Here is a 27,503-nt window from a genome sequence, read left to right on the forward strand (position 1 = left end):
AATACTAGAATCGTAAGCCTCTTGTATTTGGTATTATTTCCATAAATAACTAGTATGATGCGGAAAGGAAAAATTACTAGTTATACTTTCTAGAAAGACCTCTTGATCTTCTACCGTATTCCTCTTCTAACCTCGGACGTTGTGTGAGCAACGATCTTCTGAGATGAGAAAACACCAACCACCTTCTTCTCCTCCTAGCTAGGTTCGGCCACAATAAGGAAGCTTTACCAAGGATGAAGAACAAAACACCAACCAAGCTCCAAGAGATGCAAGCTTTCTCTCCTTCTTCTTCTTCTTCTCCAAGTAGTATCCGGCCACCACAAGAGCTCCAAGGGAGACGAAGGATTCGGCCACCACAAGAGGAAGAGAGGGAGAGGATGATGGCCGGCCACAACACCAAGGAAAAGAGGAAGAGAACAATAGAAGTTGTAACCCATGAAGGCACCCCTACCCCTTCTTTTATATTCCTTGGCTTTGGCAAATAAGGAAATTTATTTATAATAAAATTTCCTTAACTTTCCTTGACAACAATTAATTAAGAAAAAATTAAATAAATTTTCCTAATTAATTGTATGTGGCCGGCCACCTCATGTAGAGCAAATAGGATAATTTTAATCAACAATTAAAACATCCTTATTTGTCTTTGGAAATTTTAAAAAATAAAATTTCCTTTTAAAATCCCTTTATGGTTGATAAAAAGAAATTTCTATAATTTTAATTTTCAACATGTGAATAATTTTTCAAAGAGAAAAAATAAAATATCTTTCCAATCTACAAATAAGGAAAGAGATCTAATCTCTTTCTTTTAATCTTTTGTAGATCTTTTAAAGAGAGATATTTTAATTTTAATTCTCTGTAAATTATATCTTCCACATAATAAAAATTAAAATTAATTTTTTTTTTAATTTAATGGGGGCCGGCCACCTAAGCTTGGGTTCAAGTTAGGGCCGGCCACCCATGAACCAAGGCTTGGCCGACCCTAGCTTGAACCACAAGCTAGCTTGGCCAGCCCCCTTCTCATGGGTATGAAGGTGGGTATAGGTGGGTATAGTACTCTATAAATAAGAGGCTACGATAGGGACCGAGAGGAGGAATTGGTTTTGGTCTCCCGATAAAATTAAGCATCCCGTGTTCGCCCCGAACACACAACTTAATTTTATCAATAATAATTCATTCAACTAGAGAACTATTATTGAACTATCGCACCAATCCCAAATTACATTTTTGGGCTCCTTCTTATTATGAGTGTATTAGTCTCCCTGTGTTTAAGATGTCGAATGTCCACTAATTAAGTGAGTTACTGACAACTCATTTAATCAATATCTTAATCCAAGAATAGTACCACTCACCTTATCGTCATGTCGGACTAAGTCCACCTGCAGGGTTTAACATGACAATCTTTATGAGCTCCTCTTGGGGACATTATCAACCTAGTATCTCTAGGACACAGTTTCCTTCTATAATCAACAACACACACTATAAGTGATATCATTTCCCAATTTATCGGGCTTATTGATTCATCGAACTAAATCTCACCCATTGATAAATTAAAGAAATAAATATCAAATATATGTGCTTGTTATTATATCAGGATTAAGAGCACACACTTCTATAATAACTGAGGTATTTGTTCCTTTATAAAGTCAGTATAAAAGAAACGACCTCAAATGGTCCTACTCAATACACTCTAAGTGTACTAGTGTAATTATATAGTCAAGATAAACTAATTCCTAATTACACTATGACATTCCAATGGTTTGTTCCTTTCCATTTTGATCATGAACTACTATTTATAATTTATAAGGTATTGATAACATCATCTTCTGTATGTGACACCACATACTATGTTATCTACAATATAAATTAATTGAACAACTACAACAAATGTAGATGATTTGACCAAATGTGATTCTTTATTCGAAATAAATGTTTACAAAAGCTTAGGCTTTCGGTATACACTCTAACACTGATAACCTCACCAGCCGAAGAACAGAGCTGAATTCTGTGAATTGCTCAGCTAGATCGAACGACCAAATCGTCACAGCCTTACTGCGGAATGGAGATTGGAAAATGGACAGAAACTCTCGGAAACCTCCCTTCAAGTTCTGATGGACGCGAAATTCGCTGATCGGAAACCTCCCCTCACAAGAACGCGGCGGTGGAGCAGAATCCAAGTCGCGTTCAAGAAACCTCCCTTGATCGCTCACTGACCTTCGGAAGATGAATGCCGAAGGCTCGGGATTGTTGTCGGAGAAGAAGCTAAGCTTTCAGATCTGGAAGTGGAGCGCGGAGCGTCGGCCGTCGCGTGAAGAAGATGAAGCTACTGTAGCACAGAATCGCGAAGCCAAGCCCGTCTACTGCACTGTAGCTTCTTACTATTTAAACAACTCCCTCTCTGATCGGACGGCTGAGGATTCTCGGCGCTTGATCAACGGTGGAAATCATCTCAGATCTGGATCAAAAGGTACTGATCTTCATCTATGGTCCAGATCTACTCCTCATTAAGTTGGATGAGCCGGATCTTTAACGGATGGCTCAGATCTTCTTGATCTTCAATGGACGGTCCAAAACACTTCAAGGCTTGATTGCTTCGTTTAGCCCTAGATTTAAGCCCAAGTGTGGCCTAATCTGATCGGGTCCATGACCCTTTTGATGCCTACAAACTAATAACAAATATTAGCATCAAATACAATGAAAATAGGCTAATTTGCAATTAAGTCCAAATTCAAATGCAATTATGAAATATGATGTAATTGTGAGATTAAGCTATAAAAAGACCATTAAAAATGTGCATTATGAATTAAAATAATGTAGCAAAATCATGGTTATCACTTACCAAACCACACCATGAGAGAGCATAAGAATGCCCACATTTTATCCTGGAGGAGAAGCAATTATCCTTGTAGAAATTAGAGAATAATCTATCAGAAAAAACACTTATGGGCTGGATAATTGTGAACAATGACTTCTTGATCTTGATTTAATCATTGAGACTCGAGAACAAGTAGCCATTCGTCTTAAAGCGTATCGACAATGTATGTGCACCAGATATAATAGATGTGTTATCCCTCGTGCATTCCAAGTAGGAGATCTAGTCTAGAAGAAGATTAAGCCTGTAGGAGATGTGAGCAAATTGGAGTTACAATGGGGAGGATCTTTTCAAGTAATTAGCAAGCTAAACTCAAGATCCAATTATTTAGAAGATACGGATGGTAAAAAGCTTGATTGACAATGGAGCGTCAATCATTTTAAACCTTATTGTACCGAAGATTTTTTATTGCTTTAAAAATATTTCAAAGGTATACCGATGTCAAGTGTGTATTATTATTAATAAAATAGCCTATTCCTTCTTTTAAAGTAGGTTTGGCACCAAACTCTCCCAACTTGGATGTTGTTGGGGTCGAGATCCTCTCGACTACAGTAGCAGACTCCCCTTCATGCAAGGGTCGAGTAAGTACCGTATCACCGTATCTTTTTCAGAACCAAATTCCCTTGACTTGGACGTAATCGGGGTCGAGATCCTCCCGGTTGCAATAGTGGACTCCCCTTTGTACAAAGGTCGAGAGAGTACCGTATCATCGTATCCTTTTCAATGCACAAACTTCCCAGACTTGAACGTAGTTAGGTCAAGATCCTCCCGGCTATGGTAGCAGAATCCCCTTCGTACAAGGGTCAAGCGAGTACCATATCACTGTGTCCTTTACAGGGCTCAAACTTCTCCGGACTTGGATGTAGTTAAGGTCAAGGGTTGAGCGAGTACTGTGTTGTCGTGTTCTTTTCAAGGGCCAAACTCCTCCGGACTTGGATGTAGTCGGGGTCGAGATCCTCTCGACTACGATAGCGGACTTGTAACACCCACAAGATTATGAGATAAGTATATGGGTGTTATTTGCTTTAGAGCCTAAAAATATGAAGAATCAAAAAAAAAAAAAAAAAGAGATAAGAGAAATAAAAGAAGATGTGAAGGTTTGAACCTAGAACCTCTCACAAAGGATAGAAATAAAATTATGTATGATAACCACTAGGATAATGAATAATATATGAAAGGGAAATGATGGGAATTGTAGTTAAATGTAAAGCTAAAATTTAGTGAAGGAACAAAGGGAAAATCAAGTGGCTTCTTTCTCTTGTTTACCTCTTGGTTAAGGAAAAAGAGTAGCAAAAGACAAGTTGTCCTTCTCCCTTTCCTTCTCTATTTTCGTGGGGTTTAAGAGGATAATAAAGAGAAGAATTTAGGGAAGGGAATGAGGACATATTCTCATTAAGAAAATACATGCATGAGATAAGGAGGAAGGGAAGCAAAGTTCATTTTGGTAACTTCCACCTACTTAGCATAAAAAGGAAAGGAACTAAAGGTTTTCATTTTTTTTCCTTCTCCCTCACCCTTGCTGAGACTCTAAGCCTCCTCCCTCATCTCCACAAGCCAAGTTTAGGTTTCTCCCTAAGAGAAAACTAAACTACAAGAAGGAGCCTTCAAGGTGTACCCTTCCGAGCAAGAGAAAATCGAAAGGAGTGCTAGAAGAAGAAGCCCCCTACTTCCTCTTCACCAAGGGTACCATTTCTTTAAAGATTAACAAGTGATTACTAGGTAAGCTTCCCCTCACCTGTGGTACAATAGTTTGTATGGTTTTTCATGGAGTTAGATCGCTTAAAAACCTAGGACTTGCCTTAAGAAAATTCGGCCAAAAGAAGAAGAAGAGTTTAAGAAAGTTGTAATTAGATATGCTTACTATCTTTCTTGTGATATGTATTTGATTTAAAAAGTTAATCTAAGGTTTCCATGCTAGAATAAATGATGAAAACTTAGATCCATAAGCTTTAAACTCTCGGCCAAGCATGAACAAGAAGACTAGGTAAGTTTAAGACTCAAACTAAGCATGTTTCCTTATTCTTGAGTTATGTACCCTATGATAATGATGTTGTTAACTTTTTCTCCTACTTGTATATTGTTGAAACTCCATTTTTCATGCCCATGAGTATTCGTCCATGTAAGAAGTAAAGGCTTAAGAGAGTTTTAAATCTAGGGCTCAGCATGCTAAGATTGTTCCTAAGACAAGGTATGAAGTTTTATGCCATGATTGTATGGTAGTTATAAATCTTATTTCATGCTTATAAAGGTTCGGTTATGATGAGATTTGAAGTCTAGGAAAGTTTAAACCAAGGCTAGAAAGCTCATGACTTTCTTGATAAAATAATATGGAACTAGTAGATGTTTTTTTTTTACTAAGTTTACTAATGTTGTTCCTTGTTATGATGTCATGAAAATTGTGTAGTTCCATGATTTATATGTTTCGGCCACCTTTGGATTAAAGGACTAGGAAAACTTAGAACCCAACTTATATATGTTCATGATGCTCCTTGTGGTAAGTACTATGAAATGTAGTTGTGGTTCCATGCTCTTATGCCACTAGAAATGTAGTTCATGCTTGTTAGGGTTCGGCCAATACTAGTGCAAAGGCCTAGAGAAATTTTGAAACCAACTTACATTTGTTCATGATGTTTTGTGATAAGTACCATGAAATGTAGTTGTGATTCCTATGCTCTTATGTCACTAAAAATCTAGTTCCATGATTTATATGTTTCGGCCATTACAAGATTAAAAGCCTAGAGAAAACTTAGAACCCAACTTATATATGTGCTTATGATGTCTTGTGATATATGCTATGAAATGTAGTTGTGGTTACCATGCTCTTATGCCATTAAAAACCTAATTCCATGAGTTATAGGTTTCGGCCACCTTGAGTTAAAGGGTCTAGGAAGTTTGGAATTTAAAACAAATATGCTTATGTTGTTTCTCATGAAAATGTATAAGATATTGGCTTAAGGTTCAATACTTCCATGTTACTTGTAACCTAGAAGGAGACATGTTAGGGTTCGACCATGATAAGTTGGGAGCTTAAGGAACTTAGAACCCAAACTAAATATGCTTAAGTGGTTCCTTATGAAATATGATATGATATGAACTTAAGGTTTACATGTTTGCATGTTATTTAGAACTTGTTTGCTCTACATGAAAGGTTTCGGCCATGAAGAATTTGAAACCTAGGAGGGCTTAAAAATTTAGGTTAACATGCTTATGACATTTATTATGCTAGTATGTGAAGATATCATGAGATTTTTATATTTGTATGTTGTCTAGATATCATGCCTCTATTCATGACTTTCGGCCATATGGGTTTAGTGACCTTGATGTACCTCACATGTTATGAATGAATCAAAAGATGTTATTTAATGATTCCATGAATGGTTATGTCTTTTATGATAAGTGATATGCTCTCTTATGTATGCTTATGATCCATGTATGTGCTATGTGCTCAATCATGCATGCTTTAGGATATGATAAAAATGATATGTTCATTATGCAAGTTTACGATTCATGCATGTGCTGTGTGCCCAAATATGCATGCTTATGATATGCTAAGTGATATGTTCATGATGTATGCTATGATTCATGCATGTGCTGTGTACCCAAAAAAAATGCATGTTTTATGATATGTCAAGAAACATGATATGCATGTAAGAATAAGAACTACGATATGTATGACATACTACTTTACTTTATGTATGGCTTGTACCAAGGGTGGGCTCCATAAGCGCCCCGGGGTCGATGGACTAAGAAACGAGCCTCGTTAGGGATGGGCTCCTAAGTGCCCCTAGGTCGATGGACTAAGAAACAGGCCTAGTATGTATGCCTTGTAGGGTTCAAGACTTGCTACCTTGGACCTATATAGGACGCGCGCATTTATGTATGTGGTACAAGCCGGGGCCCCAAACATGTTGAGATTATGTTTAAGTATGTATTGTATAAGTTTTCAAAAGACATGTTGCATATGTTGCATGATATATGTTTAGGAATTTACCATGCTTATACTTTATGATTATGCCATGATACTTTATGTTATGTTATGATATGCCATGATATGCTCTTGACATGATACATTTGTCTTTATGCCTTATGACTTATGTTTTTAATATGCTTTACGGTTTTTGTGAGTAGGAAAGGAACTTACTGAGCCATGAGTGCTCACAGCTTACTTTCTTGTACCACAGATAAAGGCAAGAAATGGATGTACTAGGGGAACAGCCGGAGGGGCTAGAAGGATGTGTGCGGTAGTGGACTGGCTAAAAGAAATGACCTGCTTTTATTTAATAAGAAATTTACCATGTTGATGTTTTTACCTTATGACTCCATGACCTTAAGTATGTGTTTGGGTATTTAAGACTCAAAAATATGATCGGTATGCTATGTGGTCCTTTTATATCTATGGTGAATTTTTAAGTAAGAAAATATTTTTTTTTAATTCTCTAAGTAAGACTTCCGCTGTGTTAAGTATGTATGTGTCTCAAGTAACCCCCGTCGCCTTAGCAGGAGGGGCGGGGCGTTACAGGACTCCCCTTTGTACAAGAGTGGAGTGAGTACTATATTGTCGTGTCCTTTTCAGAGCTCAAACTCCCTCGGACTTGGACATAATCAGAGTTAAGATCCTCCGAGCTGCGGTAGCGAATTCCCTTTTGTACAAGGGTCGAGAGAGTACCATGTCATCGTGTCCTTTTTAAGGTCCAAACTCTCCTGACTTGGATGTAGTAGAGGTTGAGATCCTTTCCACTACAATAGCGGACTCCCCTTCGTACAAGGGTCAAGTGAGTACTCCATCACCGTGTCCTTTTCAGGGCCCAAACTCCCCTAGACTTGGATGTAGTCAAGGTCGAGATCCTCCTGGCTGTGGTAACGGACTCTCTTTCATACACCATGCCATTTTTAGGGCCCAAACTCCTATGGACTTCGACGTAGTTAGGGTCGAGATCCTCCCGGCTGCAATAGTGGGCTCACCTTCGTACAAGGGTCAAGCGAGTACCGTATCACCCTGTCCATTTGAGGACCAAAACTCTCTCGACTTGAAGGTAGTCGGGGTTGAGATTCTTCCAAGATCGAGACCATTGCCACCGTTACAACAAAAAAGGTTCACCACATAGAACTAAATATTTTCATTGATATTAGAAGAAGATTTATAAAATAGAAATTTAGAGGTTAGCGATATCTTGTTCGGGGATACTCTCATTAATTTTTAGGAGGTCAATGATTAAAAGGGGGAAGTTCACTGGAAGCTTTTCGCTCTCTACCAATTGCTTTAAGATGTCATCGATCCCATGACACACCATTCGGACAAAATGAGTGTTGACCATATCTAACATTCTTCTGATTGAAGGAATTCCTTCTTTTTGATGACCCAGTGCTCATCTTTTCCCACCCAGTGCTCTTTCAAGTGGGATGCTTGACTCTCTAGTTAGTTCTTCTATATCTCTAGCCTCTCAAAAATAGTCTATAGTTCCATCAAAGAGACCTCCTGACTTTACACCTTGGCTCGGGCATCCTCAACAGCAATACTGGTGGCCTCTAAATCACCACGAAGGGTTTCCACATATGCCTTGTTCGATGTGGCTTCCTCTCGAGTGGCTCTCAGTTCCACCCTTAAGCTCCCTAGCTCTCGCTGACTAACGACCAACTCGGCCTTAATAGCAACTTTGTTGGTTGCCATAACGTCCAATTTGGCATGCATATAAGTTGCTACTGTCATCAAGGTGTTCCTCTCCACCTGCAACTGACTGATGCTATAAGCCAGGTTGATCCTCTCAGCAGTTACCTCAGATATCCTTCTTCTCAATCAGGAGATGGTTGCTTGGACAACAGTAGGGTCCGATTGTAGGCGCTTCAGGCAATCAATCACTAATTGAGCATTGATTACTTCTTAATGAGCCATAGCCAAGACTTCTAGGGAGGAGGCAACAACTAAGACTTCTGGGGAGGGAGTCGTAGACAACCGGGCTACCAATTTAGCAATATGAACCCTTAAATCTCGATGACCCTGGTTGATCTCGGGATACTTCCGACCAAAGATCATCAGTTGAGACATCTGCTAAACCCCCACTCGCATCAGTGAGTCCGCCAAATCCCGCATATGCATGGCAGGGCTTTTGCTTTCCCATCCCTCTAGGCCAGGGCTGCAAGGCCACAAATGGTGACATTAACACTAGGCTCACTTGAGGCTGAATCTTGAGCAAACTCCAAAGGAATATTATCATCTTGTAGATTCTCGAGGGCCTGAGATGAGTCCGCTCTCATGGAAGGAGTTCTTGCTTCAAGAGGGGGATGGGAAGTTGGAGTTTTGAGTGACCGTGAAGGGGGTGCTAAGGGGAGGATATATGTCGTTGGAAAGCCCCTTGAATTAGGGGGCATTAAAGGATCAACTAAAATAGGTGTTGAGGTGGAAGTACTTGCCTGATCAATAGAAGGGCCGGATGGACGACACCATTTTCTAGAAATTCAGAGGAGAACCAAACCTCCGACTCTGCTGACAAAGTTGGTAGGGGAATAATAGATTGACCCGTATGAGGGTCTGATTCCCTAATCGGGCTAAGAGCTTTTTCTACTAGTTGAGCGCTCTCTCCTGAGGCTATGGCTAGGGTCGGTATTGCTCCTCCCTCTGGAGTTGCCTCCATGAGATCCACGATCTCCACTCAGCGCATTTCTAACTTGGCGGTTGTGATCTTCATCACCTTATTCAAGGATGTCTTCATCATCGTGTCAGCTGAAAAGAATAATAAGCATTCAGTTAAACATAAAAATTCAAAAAAGTAAGAAATCTTACCAAATGGTGCTACGAGGGGAGTTAGTCAGGGGCCGAGATCAAACATGTATAAGAGCCTCTCCTCAAGCAAAACACTGTTGTTAAATTACAAACGAAGTAGCTTTTGAGTGACGCTGAAGTAACCTTGCGTCAGATGATAATCTTTCAGAGTTGTAAGAGAAGGCAGTTCCCGTTGCCAACGAGTAGGCCATGAGATAGGATTCAAGAGTTTGACAAAGAAGATTGGAGCTTCTACCTCTTATGAGATGAGGGGAGTTCCTTAATCAAACTAAGCTTAGAGTGAGAATAGTAAAAGAAGACTTAATCTTCCATCATTCTGGGATAGAAAAAAATTGGAAAAAGTGAAGAGAAAGTGGAATGCAATATAAGTGGAAAAGGATCATGACACCAGTTAGAATGCGAAGGAGTTGGGACCAAGCTGGGATAAGGAGATGAAAAAATATTGGGACACTTCTATAAATAATCCATAAAGAGGAAAGCGTAGACCACCTACCATATGACTGCGGAAAAAGGTTGCAAAGCCTGGAGGAGGACAGTCAGGGTGGCCATTGCCATTCAGAAGTCTTAACAAGTGATCGATTAAGATTTCTTAAAAAAAGTTCTTTGTTGATCTAGAGAGGTCTCAATAAAATTAGAGGTGACAAACCTATATCAGGGAGTGAAGGAAGATTAGCTGGCCATGGAGAATACTACTAACAAACTGAAAGAAAAGAGATTGTAAGAACAGGTTGAAGTTACTTACTGGATGTAGGAAACCCAAAGGAGAAAACTCAAAAGAAGAAGATGAAGACGAAGAGGCAGCGACGAAGAAAAATGATAAGAATATAAAATATTCTTATTCACCTTAATATAACCTGGCTTGTTCAAAAAGGAGTGTTGGATCTTTGTTGTCAAAAAGGCGGGACAAATTTGTGACCATGTAATCTTGCAGGCAAGAGGAGAAATTCCAAGATAACCATTACTTACTAAAAAAGACGTGCGGACTTCATTGATATCGGTCTCATCACATTAATATGATGTCATCTCAGAGGATTACTGACACATTCTGGGCTCTTGAATCAAGATATATGATGCATGCAATGTGCTTAAAAGGAGTTATGACATTTAAGAGAATGAAGACATGTATACGTCGCAAATTAATGCACAATCCCCTCAGAAATGTGCAGGGGATCTACTGTTGGCTGGTCCTAGGAATATCGTATCGGTTCCCTTGTACAAAAATTTTGTACAAGTCCTGAACCTTTAATAACAACCTATTGTGTTCTTTAGAAATTAAATTCGGAATCGCAAATGGAACTTAACATTATTGATTCCAAATTTAACTTATCTGTTCTTAGTGATTTAGACTTGGATCACAAACAATACTTAACATTATAAATCCAAATCCACCTAGGTTACAAATTTAATTAAATATTTATTTCAAAAATCGGCTCCCAGGTCAAACATGGCGAGGCACTTAGCCTTCTTGGGTATGGGAACATCCACCACTGCCTCGACAAAACCTCTTGACGAAATTCAATATTTAATTTCCTTATATAACTCTAGGTTTAACAAAAAAAACTAATCGAATCACAAGATCAAAAAATAAAATAAATACAAATTTGAAACAAATCCGAACATCTAGAATCTCTAGCCTCTTGTGTTTGGAATTCAAACAAAGAAAAACTAGTATGATGCGGAAAATAATTACTAGTTATACCTTTCTTTGTATGCAACAACCTCTTGATCTTCTACCGTATTCCTCTTCTTATCTCGGATGTCGTGTGGGCGACGATCTTCCAAGATGAGAACCACCCAAGCCCTTCTTCATTCTTCCAAGTTTCGGCCAAGCAAATTTCTCCAAGAGATAGCAAGTCTCGGCCACCCCCACCAAGCTCTAAAGGATGTTAGAAACAAAGCTTCCTTTTCCTCCTTCTCCTAGCAAGATCCGACCACCTTCCAAGCTCCAAGAGATGATGAGGTTCGGCCAAGGAGAAGAAAGAAAAAGGAAAAGGGAGAATAAGAGGGCCGACCACACCAAGGAAGAGAGGAGAGGAATAGAAGAGAGTTGTTTTTTTGTAAAGGCACCCCTCCCTCTTTTATAATCTTTGGTCTTGGCAAATAAAGAAAGTTTTAATAAAAATTTCCTTATTTTCTTTTCCATGAAAAGGAAAATTTAATTGATAAAAAATAATTTCCTGTTCTTTTATTAAAGTGGTCGGCCACCTCTAATTCTCCAAGCAAGAAAAGTTTTAATCACAAGAATTAAAACTTCTTAATTTGTTTCCGAAAATTTTTAAAATAAAAATTTCTCTATTAATTTTTCTCTTCATGGTTGCTTATAAAAGGAAATTTTATAAATTAAAATCTCTCTATTAAAACATGTGGATGATTTCTAAAAAAGAAAGTTATCTTTAAAATTAAAATCTTCCTCTCAATCTACAAATAAGGGAATATATCAAATCTTTTCTTAATCTTTTGTAGAAACTATAATAGGAAAAATTTAATTTTAAAACTCTCTTTTAAAATCATGAACATGGTTCCATAAAAGGAAAGTTTTATCAAAAATTAAAATCTTCCTTTCAATCTACAAATAAGGAAAGATATCAAATCTTTTCTTAATCTTTTGTAGAAACTATAAAAGGAAAGATTTAATTTTAAAACTCTCTTTTAAAATCATGAGGATGGTTTCATAAAAGGAAAGTTTTATCAAAAATTAAAATCTTCCTTTTAACTACAAATAAGGAAAGATATCAAACCTTTCACTTAATCTTTTGTAGAAAGCTATAAAAGGAAAGATTTAATTTTAAAACTCTCTTTTAAAACCATGGTATCCACATAAGAAAGATTTAAAAAATAAAATTCTTTTTAATTTAATGTGGCCGACCACATCAAGCTTGGATTCAAGCTAGGGCCGGCCACATAACTTGGCTCATCCTATTTGCTTGGCCGGCCCAAGCTTGGGTTCCAAGCTTGGTTGGCCGGCCACCTTAGGATGGGTATAAAGGTGGGTATAATACTTTATTAATAAGAGACTACGATAGGGACCGAGAGGAAGAATTGGTTTTGGTCTCCTGATGAAATTAAGCTTCCCGTGTTTGCCCCGAACACCCAACTTAATTTCATCAATAATAATTTATTCGACTAAAGAATTATTATTGAACAACCGCACCAATCCAAATTACATTTTGGGCTCCTTCTTATCATGAGTGTGTTAATCTCCCTGTGTTTAAGATGTCGGATGCCCACTAATTAATTGAGTTACTGACAACTCACTTTAATTAATATCTTAGTCCAAGAGTAGTACCACTCAACCTTATTGTCGTGTCGGACTAAGTCCACTTGTAGGGTTTAACATGACAATCCTTATGAGCTCCTCTTGGAGACATTATCAACCTAGATTACTAGGACACAGTTTTCTTCTATAATCAACAACACACACTATAAGTAATATCATTTCTCAACTTATCGGGCCTATTAATTTATCAAGCTAAATCTCACCCTTTGATAAGTCAAAGAAATAAATACTAAATATATGCGCTTGTTATTATATTAGGATTAAGAGCACACACTTCCATAATAACTAAGGTCTTGTTCTTTTATTAAGTCAATATAAAAAGAACTTACCTTAAATGATCCTGCTCAATACACTTAGAGTGTACTAGTGTAATTTATCAGTCAAGATAAACTAATACCTAATTACACTACGACTATTCCAATGGTTTGTTCCTTTCCATCTCAGTCGTGAGCTACTGTTTATAATTTATAAGGAATTGATAACATGATCTTCTGTGTGTGACACCACACACCATGTTATCTACAATATAAATTAATCGAACAACTACACTTAACTTATAAATGTAGATATTTGACCATTATGATTCTTATTTCTAAGTAAATATTTATACAAAAAGCTAGGCTTTTAGTATACATTCCAACATCTACTACGAGGCTAAAGTCGAGTTGGTAGGAATTATTCTGATTACCAAAATTGTCTAATCAGTCAGACCACCACCTCATTCGATTAGACTTGAAGGGGAGACTTGTGGTCCAGGTAAGGATGAGTAGGATTCCACATAGATGGAAGGATGATGAAGTTGCCAAAGTGGTTGTAAAGATAGGTCCAAGGTCCGACTCCTGGCTCCTAAGCCCCTTGGCCTTCCCGGCTCCGAAACCTCTTGGGCCTCCTAGCCCCAAAGTCCCTTGGGCTTTTTGATTCCTGATCTTCTTGAGACTCCTGTCTCCCAACTCTCTCAAGACTTCCGTCTTCTGACCTGTTCGAGATCTTAGCTCCCGACTCTCAAGACTCCCGGTTCTTGCCCTTCTCGGGGCTCTAGGCTCCCGACCCACTCAGAACTCCCAGCTTCTAACCTTATCGAGACTCCTGGCTCTCAATCCTCTTGGGGTTCCTAGCTCACCATCCTCTTGGACTTTCCATTTTCCTAGTAATACGAGATGAAATATCAACATGGAAAGAAAGTTTGTTAAGGCAATGATGTGACTAAATCTTGCTCTATTTAAGGATAACTTGCATAAAAATTGAAACAGAAGGAAAGAACATGCTAATATGATCATTTTAAGAAAAAAGGTGACAACTTGACTAAATATTATATTATTTAGGGAATTAAATAATAACCACGTAAAAGGTGTTGGAAATTTAAATAAGAAATTAAATCTAGATCGTTGGATCAAGATTGACAAATCTTATTTATCCAACTTGAAAGGTTTAAGTACCCTTGGATGACTCAATCTCATTCATTGATTTTTAAAGAGTGACATCTAATAAAGAGGTAGTGTGTATCTTAGGAATGGATGTGATCTACATCATCCAATTCAAAATGGATGGATGAGATCTAATTGAACCAAGAGGTTCTTATACCCCTTCATGAAGTATAAATAAGATCCCTTACATTTTCATTTGAATCACTCAATTCATTCCAAGCAAAGTAAGCATTGCATTCCATACTTGCATTGGAGAGTTCGAGAAGCTTCTTCAGTTCGGAGCTCTTGTGATTTGCAGTGTTGCTATCGCAAGATAAAATCGTTACATCTTGGGAGACGATTGTCGTGTTCCGCGAGTACTGTGTGCAAGGTAAATTTGTATTAAAGAGATAGAGTTCAACTCTAGCTTTGACTTCACCAAAGCGGTGTTACACTTCATTTTACCCATGTTCAGATTGCACTACCACCAGAACCAACAATTTTAAGATGAATTTTTTTATGCAATCTTGATGGATTCATCATCGGCGACTCTTGTTCCATCGACGCATGCCAAAAAATCGAAGAAGTTTACGGGTACCGATTTCAAGAGCTGACAGCAAAAGATGCTATTTTACCTATCCACGTTAAACCTTGCTAGGTTCTTACGTGAAGATCCCCCCTCTATATCTCAAGACGAGACTGATAAAGGAAAGAGGGTGGCATATGATGCTTGGGAATATAGTTGTTGGTGCAATCGACCTCCAATGTTTCAATGTCAGACAAATATGTTTAAGTATGCTTAAGTATGTTTACGTATGGAACTTGATCAAGAGAAGTCCTAGTTGTAGGCTAGGCAAGGAAAAAAATCTCGGTATATCGTGGAAGCCAGGTGGATAGGTCTGGAGGACTTGATCCCTGGGTAGCCAAATACTGAGTCCTAGTTGTAGGCTAGGTAAGGGAAATCTCGGTATGTCGTGGAAGCTAGGTGGATAGGTCTGGAGGACTTGATCCATGGATAGCCGAATACTGAGTCTTGGTGAGTGAAGCCAAGTGGAGAAAATCCTAGGGGGTGGTAACCTTAGGTCCTGGTGAGTGAAGCCAGGTTGACAAAACCCTAGGGGGTGGTAACCTTAGGTAACGAGAAGTCTTGGAGGAGTGAACTCCAAGTAAGGTTGTTCGGATGGTTTTCGGTCGACCGCAAGCGGTCGACCGGACCAGCGGATCTCGGTAAATCTAGGTTTAGGTTTACCATTGTATTCTGTATTACTATTATTGTTGTTGGCTAATGTAGTATCGCAGGAAAAGTCTTAGTGGATCGGGCGATCAGACACTGAGCTGGCAAAAGTCCAAATAGGTCTGGAGGACCAATGTTTGACAGGTAAGTTGAGGTATGCAACTGGAGGAGCGACAGTGAGGTCGGGTTCCTAAAAGGAACAACCTTAGGTCGCTCATCCAATTGAAGAAACCGGGAAAGTTTCCAAGTTGAGATTAAGACAGTTCTACTGTCTATATTACTCATGCATTATATTACTGTGCTAACCTTTGTTTTACAGGAATATTGTTTAACTTTGTTTTGCAGATTCGGCCTGATCGATCGACCGAATAGGAGGATCGGTCGACCGAACAGGAGGATCGGTCGACCGAACCAGCTTAACCCAAACCAGAGATCAGTTCAGACCAAAGCGAAGCACAGTCCGATAGAAGCTTGATTGGTCGACCGAACTAGGGATCGGTCGACCTATCTAATCAGTATTAATGGAGAATTAAATGAAGATCTCAAAAGATTTCGACAAACAGGGAAGGAAGCTGTTCGGTCGATCGAAAAATAGGATCGGTCAACCAAACCCTTAATGAGCAATTAATGAGAAAGATCGAGCCAGCGTTAGATTCCAGCCAAGAAGGAAGGGAGCGGGGTTCGGTCGACCAAACATTGATGATTCCTATAAAAGTGAAGCTCCAGGTCCGTGGCTGGGTAACGGGTTCTAATATCATCTCTGTGAAAAGCTGTTCGTGCTACTACTCTTCTACACATCCATCAAGCAAGTTGTTGTACTATCTAAGAAGTGTCGATCGAGCTATATCTTCTATCTAAGTAATCGGTATATTTGTTTAACTTGCATTGTACTTAATCCAAGTAAGATAGTAGGCTGTTACTATCTTACTCTGCTCATTTATACGATTTGCTTCTTTCCGAGGATCTCGGAAAGAATGGTTATAGTGGATTGCCCATCGGTGTGATCAAGGATCGCGGGCCTTCAAGTAGGAGTCGAGCTAGGCTTCGAACAAAGTAAAACAGACTTGTCTATTCTTTTACTTTCCGCTGTGCACGACTCTGTTTTTAAAAGATAAAAGAAAAGATTTTAAAACAAGCGATATTCACCCCCCCTCTATCGCTCTCAATCGATCTATCAATAGTGACTTCTTATGCCGAAACAATATCCTCAATGGCTTGGATAACACGTTATACAATGTATATAATCCAATGACGACTGCAAAGGAGTTATGGGAATCTCTCGAAATGAAGTACAAAATAGAAGATGCCAAATTGAAGAAATTCACTATCAGCAAATTCTTAGACTTCTAGATGATTGATTCTAAAATTGTGACAACTCAAGTCCAAGAGCTGTAGTTGATCCTACATAATCTGCATGCTGAGGGCATGACAATGAATGAGTCCTTTCAAGTTACCACGATAATCGAGAAACTTTCACCTTCATGGAGGGAATTCAAAAATTATCTAAAGCATAAGCGAAAAGAGATGAGACTTGAGGATTTGATTGTAATACTGTGGATTGAAGAAGACAATTGCAAGTAATCAGAATCAATAAAATGCCTATATTTGAAAAGGTAAATCTACTGGAACTAAACACTAGTAAGAAAAGAAAGTATCTCGGCAAAGGATAGAGCCAGGGGAGGACCAAGAAGTTCCAAGGAACATACCACAATTACGGCAAACCGAATCACAGGGCCAAACATTGCCGACGTCCAAAGAAAGCCACTCAAGTGCACATAACTGAAGATAAGTCAACGCTAATAGACATGTCAGAATTAGACCCGACTGTAATTGTATTTGGAGCCAACTTAGTAGACAATCCAAGGAAGTGATGAGTCAATACTGGTGCCACACAACACATTTGCTCTGACAAGGCTCACTTTTCAACTTATACCCCTATTAATGGGAGAAAACTAATCATGGGTAATTCTGTAACTTCCAATATTGTTAGTTTTGGCAAGCTGGTACTAAACATGATATTAGACAAAGAAGTGACACTAATTGATGTGCTTCATGTTCCTAACATTTAGAAGAATTTAGTGTTACGGTCGACTCTTGTCAGAGTTGGATTCAGGCTAGTGTTTAAGCCAAATAAATATGTATTGACAAAAAATGTCAATTCATTCATCATGGAGAATGGTTTATTTAAAATGAATGTAATTGTTGTACACCGTGAATTTAATGGCAATAAAATTATAAATTCTACTTATTTGGTCGAGTGTTCTAATTTATGCATATTAGACTTGGACATGTAAACTATAACACTTTGCGATGACTTGTGAATTTAAATTTATTACCAACATTTAATGTTGATCCAACACATAAATATGAAATATGTGTTGAAGCTAAAATGACAAAGTTGTCTTTCCATTCAGTGGAAATAAGCACGACCCCTCTAGAATTAATTTATATTGACATATGTGATTTAAAATTTGTACAAATTAGAGGAGGTAAAAAGTACTTTGTTACTTTTATTGATGTTTGCACTAGATGCTATTATGTGTATCTATTGAGTGGCAAAGATGAAGCCTTAGAATCATTCAAAAATTATAAGAATGAAGTTGAGAATCAAATTGGTCAATGAATTAAAATAATTCAGAGTGATTGAGGAGGAGAATATGATGATCCATTTGATGAATTTTGTGTAGAATTTGGTATTATTCATCAAACGACAACTCCTTACTCTCCTCAATCAAATGAGATTACTAATCATAAAAAACCAAACTCTTAAAGAAATGATGAATGCTATGTTGATAAGTTCAGGTTTACCCCAGAATTTATAGGGGGGAGCTATTTTATCGATAAATCATATTCTCAATAAAATTCCTCACAAAAGGAAAGATAAAACTCATGAGTTATGGAAGGGTCATAAGCTTTCTTATAAATATCTAAAAGTGTAGGAGTGTTTGGCTAAGGTGAAAGTGCCTAGACCAAAGCAAACTAAAATATGACTAAAGATAATCGATTGCATTTTTTATTGGATATGCCAATAATAGTAGTACATATCGATTTTTGGTGCACAGATAAGCAATTCTTGAAGTACATGTTGGAACTACAATTGAATCAAGGAATGTTACATTTTTTTGAAGGTGTCTTTCCTTGCAAAGATAGGAAAGAAGAAATTTTAAATAAAAGAACTTATGAAACTGCGAGTAAGGATAATCTTGGAAATAATGAAGAACCAAGACGTAGTAAGAGGGCCAAAAAAGTAAATTCATTTGGTCTTGATTTCATAACTTATATGTTGGACAATGAACTAAGGACAATAAACGAAGCCTTATCAAGTCTCGAGGCTCCCTTTTGGAAAGAAGCCATCAATAGTAAAATAAATTCCATTATGCAAAACCATACTTGGGAATTGGTAGATATTCCATCTCGAATCAAGTCTTTAGGATGTAAATGGATCCTAAAGAATAAATATAAGGCTGATGGAACTATTGAAAAGTACAAGGCAAAACTAGTGGCAAAGGGATTAAAACAAAAGGAAGGTCATGACTTCTTTGATACCTATTCACCAATAACAAGGATCATATACATTCGAGTATTTACTGCTATTACTGTAATATATAACTTTGAGATACATCAAATGGATATGAAAATAACCTTTTTAAATAATTAGAAAATGAAATATATATGAAGCAATTTGAAGGGTTTGTCACTCCAAGACAAGAAAATAAGGTGTGTAGACTCATGAAGTAACTATATGAGCTAAAACAAACACTGAAATAGTGACATGAGAAATTTAACAAAACTATAATGTCAAATGGATTTAAAATAAATACGTGTGATAAATGCATATATATCAAAGGTACATCTGACTCGTTTATCATTATCTGTTTATATGTAGATGATATGCTCATCATGAGTAGTAATCATGATATAATCTTGACTACTAAGAAGATATTGACTAGAAACTTTGATATAAAAGATATGAGTATAGTGGACGTTATACTTGGGATTAAGATTGATAAGACATTAGATGAAATTATCCTTTTACAGTCTCATTCTATTATGACAATACTAAGGAAATTTAATGCATATGATCTTTCTCCTGTAAAAAGATCGATGAACTTAAGCTTGCATTTGGCTAAAAACCATGGTGAACCTGTATCCCAATTGGAATATTTGAGGATAATTGACAATTTGATATATATCACTAACTGCACACGTCCAGATATTGCCTATATGGTCAACAAATTAAGTAGATTTACAAGTAATCCAAATGATGACTATTAGAAGACATTAATAAAGGTTCTTAAATATTTAAGATACACCTTAGAGTATGGAAGACATTATATGAGATATCCAATGATACTAGAAAGCTATTGTGATGCAAATTAGATATCTAATACAAAAGACTCTAAATCCACCAGTGGATATGTGTTTACCATTGGTGGTGAAGTAGTGTTATGAAAATCCATGAAACAAACTTGCATAGTTCGATTAACTATGGAATATGAGTTTATAGCCTTAGCTAAAGCCGCAAAAGAAGCTGAATAACTTCATAACCTCTTAGAAGATATCCCATGTTGGGAAAAATCAGTGCTTGCCATGATGATACATTGTGATAACCAATCGGCAATTTAAGAGCACAAAATAACTTGTATAATGGTAAGTCATGACATATTTGCTGATGACACAATACCATTAGGCAGTTAATCTCTAATGAAGTTATCTCTATCGATTATGTCAAATCAAAAGATAACTTGGCGGATTCATTTATAAAAGTTTGAATAGAGATCAAATATATTAGACATCAAGAGGAATGAGATTAAAAATCTACAAACATGAACATTCATAGTGGTAACCCAACCTTGTTAATTGGAGATCTCAAGATCTTGGTTCAATGGGACAGTAAAATTATGAAAGTTCGCGTGAGCACTTAGACTAGTTCTCCTCTCATTCCTAGGATGGAGAAGTGCTACCTGCGATATGTAGTGAGGTTAAGTTATAAACTTTTAATGACTCCTATATTTAAAAAAATAGAGTATGGTAGGATACTCTTTATAGGAGGTCACCTATATAAAGTATGAAGGTGGGTCGCTTCAATGGAATACTTATGAATCCAAGATGTTGTCCATGGCCAAACGGACAAAACAATGAGAATTATAAAGAAGTGAGAAATGTTATTATGTATGTATCATTGTCTTGGTTTATACGAATGACTGAGTAGTTCAAGACATCACGTTTGCTAAGCAACCTAGTAAATCCGATGACACTTTACTACGAAAGGTTCAAAGCCACAAGTCACCTCTCCTGATGTAATAATCTTTCGATTAAACTCTTCTTAGGTGATAACATACATGTATTAATTTACATTCATGCGGGGGATTGTTGAAAATTTAAATGAGAAATTAAATCTACATCGTTGGATCAAGATTGACAAATCATGATCATCAAACTTGAAAGGTTTAAGTGCCCTTTGGATGACTCAATATCATTCATTGATTTCTAAAAAGTCGCATCTAATCAAGAGATAGTGTGTCTCTTAGGAAAGGATGTGATCTACATCATCTAATTCAAAATGGATGGATAAGATTTAATTGAACCAAGAAGTTTTCATACCCCTTCATTTAGTATAAATAAGATCCCTCACTCTTCATTTGAATCACTCAATTCATTCTGAGCAAAGCAAGTATTGCATTCCATACTTGCATTGGAGAGTTCAAGAAGCTTCTTCGGTTCGGAGGTTTTACGATTTGCAGTGTTGCTATCTTAAGATAAAGTCATTACATCTTGGGAGACGATTGTCGTGTTCCATGAGCACTGTGTGCAGGGCAAATTTATCTTAAAGAGATAGAGTTCAACTCTATCCTCGACTTCGTCAAAGCGGTGTTACACCTCATTATGCTTGCGCTCAAATTGCACCACCACCAGAACCAACAAAAGGAAAAGAGGAAAAGGTATATGGTTTCTCTATAAAAAAGGATTCTTCACAGCTTCTCAAGTACACATGTACACCTCATCTTTCTCTTCTAACTTGAGCGTTGGAATTGCTATGTCGACGAACTCCTTGGCCGTCAGCATAAGCCTCTTTTTTGGTTGTCATTTTTCTTCTGCGCAGGTTTTAGATCATATCATCATCCTCCTCCTTATCATTCAACTATTGATGATTAAGTTGACTATCTAACCAGCTCACCGATGAATTATTAGTTAATGTTCACGGGTAGAATCAGATCCATTGTTACATGAAACTCCTCATTGACCCATCGTTTGATCTGTTCGACTTTATCGGTTGTCTAGGGGCATATGGTTAAGCCCTTGTGGCTATGGTGCCGTGATAGGACATCCATGTTGTCATCCAGATATCCACAGTTCGATCCTTAGTTATGGAATATTTGTAAAAAATTTTTCTTTAAATGAGGTATGCAATTAAAGGAAATTGGACTTCTGGGTTATTCACCGTGTACGTTTCCTGATTTACCTGATGATTGATAGAAAAATTGTATGAAATAAGATCAGTTATCTTTCAAAACTAGACAATGAGATTAATTCAATTTATTATTAGTATTTTTTTTAGGACATATGGTTGAAAATGAGGTTGACTTAGAATAGAGAGGAAGGAAGAATTTATTGGTTTTTTTTGAATGATCAAATTTGGTCCGTCCATCGCATTGCTTTGCTTAGCAGGCATAGCCGACTGACTTGAATGCCGTCTATAGCTTTAGTTAAGCTTATCTATCTTCCATCCTTTTTCGCTTGTCAAATAGTTGGCCAAGACAGCTGATTTAATATTCTTTTCCCAAATTTTGACAGTAAAATTCAATAGGTAAAATTCTAAATCCTCCTATTTTTTTTTTAAAATTAACACTAGTTAGTTACTCATAATTATCATAATATAATACTGATAAAAAATAAATTATCTATATTTTACTAGTTACAATTTATCATTATTGATTAGAGATGATTATAGAGACTATGAACACAATTATAATTTATTTTTGCTATAAGAGTATTATGAGTTGAAATGTGTATATTAAGGACGGTCCTAGATTTTAAGGGGCCGGTATAAAAAAAATCTCCCTTTAATTCAAGTAAAAAAATTTTATTTAAATTGAAAAGTTTAAATGTGTACATTATTATGTAGTATCCATGGGTGAGGGTGCCAATACAATGATGCGATAATGACGACGCTGGACGATGATTATCGGTATGGACGAAGAGTTTGAGAGTGAATAAAAATGGATTTTGAAAAATTAAATTTTAGAGAAATAAAAATAAGAAAAGACTCATGCGTATTTTTCAGAGGACACCTCTTAAAATTCATGATATTTTAAAATTTATAATTACAACTTTTAAATTTTTTTCTAATGAATATATTTGATTAGATTATATATATATATATATATATATATATATATATATATATATATATATATATATATATATATATATATATATATATATATATATATATATATATTTTGTTTTTTTTGAAAAAGGGTCCCGTGCTAAAGGTGGGGCCTGTGTGTTAGCCCCACCTTAACAACCCCTAATCCACTCTAGTGGATACTATAATATAATTTTCCTAACCAGTATATTTTTAGAAAATAAAAATATATTAAAGTGGAATACGATGCTATTTTAATAATAAATTAATCATTACACATGGGTTACAAATATAATATATGAATACATGTAAATCAATATTATAAATTTATAAATTAAAATTAGTAAGGGTACGTAAAGCAGTAGTATAATACAAGAACAACGCTAAAGACCTCAATAATAAATTACTATAAATAATTTTCTCTTCTAAAAATTTAATTAATTTTTTATATAAATATATTAAATTGATAAGAAAATATACTATATATTTGATCTTAACTAAAATAATGAGAAAGATATATTTTAAATTTTATTGGCCCAAAATATTTATAAAAATTAATTTACTGTATTATCAATCCTATAATATGGAACTAAAAACAATCCTGTGCAGATTTTTTATATAAAAAATAGTCAAAGAAAATTACATTTTTACCTAATTATTTATAACTAAAATTATATTTACAAATTAAAATATTTCATTTATTTAAAATCTTTATTTAATATTAATCTATAAATATACAACATTCTTTTAATTTTACTATTATAATTGTGTATAGCTTTGCAAGAAAAGTTTTAGAAAACAAGCTTAGGAAATAGTCAATTAATATAATTAATGCAGTAAGCGTTCACGGCAACCAAAAAAAATTGAATGGGGGGAGACGAGAGGAGTCAACGAAATCCAACACAAATTCCCAATCTCTTCAAAATGAAATAGCAGAGTTGAGTCATTTCTGATGCATTGATCTCTTCCTTTTGATACAAACCAACCAGCCATGCAAAGAAACTTAGAGACCTTCTTCCCGTCATCGTCTTATCCGGCGGTGGGGGGCGCGTGGCCTCCCCCGCAGGGACCCTCCACGTCGGGGTCCACCACCGACGATGATAGGCTGGCGAAGGCCGTCATCGCCACCGCAGCCAGCACCTTCGCCTTCTGGGGCTTCCTCTTCTTCCTCCTCTATTTTTTCGTCACCAGGAGGCAGCAGCGGAGGCAAGCAGAGGAGGAGGGAGCGAAGTCACAACCCGAGAAGATCTCCCTCGCGGAGCGGATCCGCTCGAGGGCGAGCAGGAGGAAGAGCGTCTTCGTGGACGAGGACGGCTTGGATGCCGTCTACTGGCGCGAGTTCAAGGGGAAGGTCGGCTCTGTTCACAGCGACGTAGATGAGTCCCTGTCTGGCCAGCGGAAGGACGACGACGAAGGAAGTGTGGGCCCGGGCTACACAGACCAGGCGAAGAAAAATGATTGGAGAATTCAAGAAGAACGTCTGCTTCCGGCCGGCTTCATCGGCTCCACATCGCCGGTTTTTGACGACCGTAGCTCCTCTGATCTGCCACTGCCGCCTAATCAGAGATTGCCTCCGCCTCCGGGGAGATTCGTGCCCTCGGCGCTGCGGCCACAAGCTGCCCTGCCGGAACTAAGGCCTCCGCGACTGCCGCTGCTAGCAGGAATTGGAAACACCAATCCGCCGCGGATGCCGTCACCGCTGTCTCCTAGTAGGGACTTGTCGTCGGCGCCGAGGCTAGCAACTGCCTCGGAGGTTAGGAATACAAGGCCACCACGGCCGCCCTCTCCGAGTCGAGTCATATCATCGCCGTCGCCTCCGGTGACCGTGACATCGGAGGTTAGCTACACAAGTACGCCACCGCCTCACGCGCCAGCAATTTCTCCTTCAACACTAGAGCCCAAGCCAAGCGCCTCCCCTCCGCCGCCACCAACTCCTCCGTCAGCACCGGTACCGAAGCCAAGCGCCGCCCCTCCGACACCTCCTCTTCCTCCGGCGAAGAGGAGCGATCCGGCGCCTCATCCGTCACTGCCCACATCAAAAGCAAGCGCGAAAGCGCCGCCGCCGCCGCCTCCGCTCAGGCCTCCACCAGGCAAGCCTCCAGGTCCAGCTCCACCGCCCCCGCCACCGGGGGGCAGACCCGGCGGAGGGTCTTCTAGGCCGCCACCGGCGTCGCGACCAACATCGGCGGTTCAGGGAGAAGGTGGGGCCAAGAAGTTGAAGCCACTGCACTGGGACAAGATGAACGCCATTAACGTCGAACATTCAATGGTCTGGGACAAGCTCCATAGCGGTTCATTCAGGTACGTGAACTCCATTATCACACCTTGGCTAAAGCTTGATCTCATTTCTTCATCCACAATCCTTCATCTCCTCTGAAAAATGTTAAGATCGAACCATATTTACTTGAAATTCTGAAACATCTAAAATTCAGATTCTCGGTGGCATATAAAAATTTGTCTGGGCAACAGCTAGATTTCCAACTGCGATTTCTGCATCACAATCCATTCATAAAGACTTTTCCTAGAATTTGAAAACCTGTTTACCAGATGCACCAGAGTATTCTAAGTTCTAACAACCAGACTACTATCGGAAGGAGTCCAACTTTGATAATTCAACGTTGACTTTTATTAAATTATATCATTAATTTTGTTTATTTTTGAAATGAAATTGACCGCCCACCGGCACAGCGCCAGTAATTTTATTTTTGAAAATGGCAATTTTCTCCTTTAATTTTGCTGATTTTTTTTTAAATTTTTTTTCTGGATATTGAAACAGCGTCGATGAAGACATCATGGAAGCCCTTTTTGGCACAGAGGTCGCCAACAAGAAGGCAGCCAACAACTCCGGAAACACTAAGTCAAAGGCAGCCGCCGTCGTCGGGTTCACCCCAATCACCTTGCTAGACCCGCGTAAATCGCAGAACATCGCCATCGTCCTCCGGTCCACCACAGCTGTCAACCGCCAATCTATAATCGAAGGCGCGATCGACGGGCGCGGCCTCAGCACTGACGTCCTCGAGCGGTTCATCACGATCGCACCGACGAAGGAGGAGGAGGACGTCATCCGCGCGTACTCCGGCGACCCCGGCATGCTTGCCGACGCTGAGAACTTCCTCTTCCACATCCTCCGGGCCGTCCCCGCCGCGCCCTTCGCCCGTCTCGACGCCATGCTCTTCCGAGCCAACTACGAGCCTGAGTTGGGACACCTGAAGCAGACCCTGAGGACGCTGGAGGCGGCGTGCGGGGAACTGCGTACGCCCACGCGTGGCCTCTTCCTCAAGCTGCTCGAGACAGTGCTCAAGGCCGGCAATCGCATGAACACCGGCACGGCTCGCGGAAACGCGCAGGCCTTCAACCTCACGGCGCTTCGCAAGCTCGCCGACGTCAAGAGCACGGACGGCAGCACGACGCTGCTGCACTTCGTGGTGGAGGAGGTGGTGCGGTCGGAGGGGAAGCGATTGGTGATCAACAACCGGGGCCACAACAGCGGGGCACTGGAGCGGGCGCCGAGCTGGTCCTCTTCGGCGGCGGCGGCGCAGGAGGAGAGGGAGAAAGAGTACACCATGCTGGGGCTGCCGCTCGTCGGCGGGCTCAGCGACGAGTTCGCCAACCTGAAGAAGGCGGCTGGGTTCGATTTCGACGCGCTCAAGATCGCTTGCCCGACTCTGCAAGCGCGGGTGGAAGAGATCAAGCGGCTAGTGGAGAGCCTAAGCGCCGGGGGCGAGGGCAGCGGGGGGTTCGTTAAGGAGATGAGGGCGTTCATGGAGACAGCGAAGGGAGATCTGAAGGCGACGGCGGTGGAGCAGGGGAGGGTGATGGAGGTGGTGAAAAAGACGAACGAGTACTACCACCCGGGGGCGGCCAAGGAGAGGGACCGGCAGCCGCTGCATCTTTTCGTGGTGGTGAAAGACTTCTTGGACATGGTAGACAAGGCGTGCGTGGACATCGCGAGGAATCTGCAGAAGAAGAAGCAGGCGGCAGTCGCGGTGGCAAGGTCGGGGGCGGAGCCGACGGTGGGGGAGGAAGGGGCGGAGAGGAGGCGGAGGCCAGTGGCCAGGTTCCCGAACTTGCCGCTACGTTTCCTGAAGAGCAATTCGAAGTCGGATTCGAGCAGCGACGAGGAAGATTGAGGGGAAGGCTGCAAAAAATCTGTGTTTTTTTTAATAATGAAAATGGTAAATATCATTTGGTGATTAGGAGTGAATTAAACAGTGAGGATCATCTGTTTTGCAATTTTTTTGGGCGACGATCGATTTAATTTTTTTGTTTATGGTAGATAAGAGTGGTGCTGTTGTTTCTCATGTAAAAAGAAAAACTAGACAGAAATTCAATCAAAATCGGAGGTTATCAGGCGTAGTTTGTGAATTCCCTGAATACAAATTCTCTGGAAAATAAGAGACTAGAATGAGTTATTTTTTAATCGTCTGATCAATGAACGTTCGTAATAATCATCGATTCACTGTTATTTAGACGTGTACTTCCGTGCTAAGATGACAATAAGCCGGATTTAGTTGAATTTTATATTCTCCGTATTTATATTCATCAGATGTAATATTTATTCTCATATCTATAC

General features: G+C 38.9%; 1 protein-coding gene across 1 annotated transcript; it reads left to right on the forward strand.

Moving 5' to 3' along the window:
* The first annotated feature begins 23,867 nt into the window (after positions 1-23,867).
* LOC122014563 (formin-like protein 16) lies at positions 23,868-27,265 on the forward strand. Its single transcript, XM_042570823.1, has 2 exons — positions 23,868-25,231; positions 25,707-27,265. Exons 1-2 carry the CDS (start codon positions 23,922-23,924, stop codon positions 27,058-27,060), a joined length of 2,664 nt encoding a protein of 887 aa, XP_042426757.1. The 5' UTR covers positions 23,868-23,921; the 3' UTR covers positions 27,061-27,265.
* The last annotated feature ends 238 nt before the right edge of the window (positions 27,266-27,503 follow it).

The sequence above is a fragment of the Zingiber officinale genome, chromosome 8B, assembly GCF_018446385.1.
Source record: "Zingiber officinale cultivar Zhangliang chromosome 8B, Zo_v1.1, whole genome shotgun sequence".
Lineage (NCBI taxonomy): Eukaryota > Viridiplantae > Streptophyta > Magnoliopsida > Zingiberales > Zingiberaceae > Zingiber > Zingiber officinale.

What these genes read in the sequence shown, in the direction of transcription:
- LOC122014563 (XM_042570823.1), top strand. Translation starts at nt 23,922, where the DNA reads ATGCAAAGAAACTTAGAGACCTTCTTCCCGTCATCGTCTTATCCGGCG. An exon ending in CTCCATAGCGGTTCATTCAG is followed by an intron (nt 25,232 to 25,706) that starts GTACGTGAACTC and finishes ATATTGAAACAG; the next exon opens with CGTCGATGAAGACATCATGG.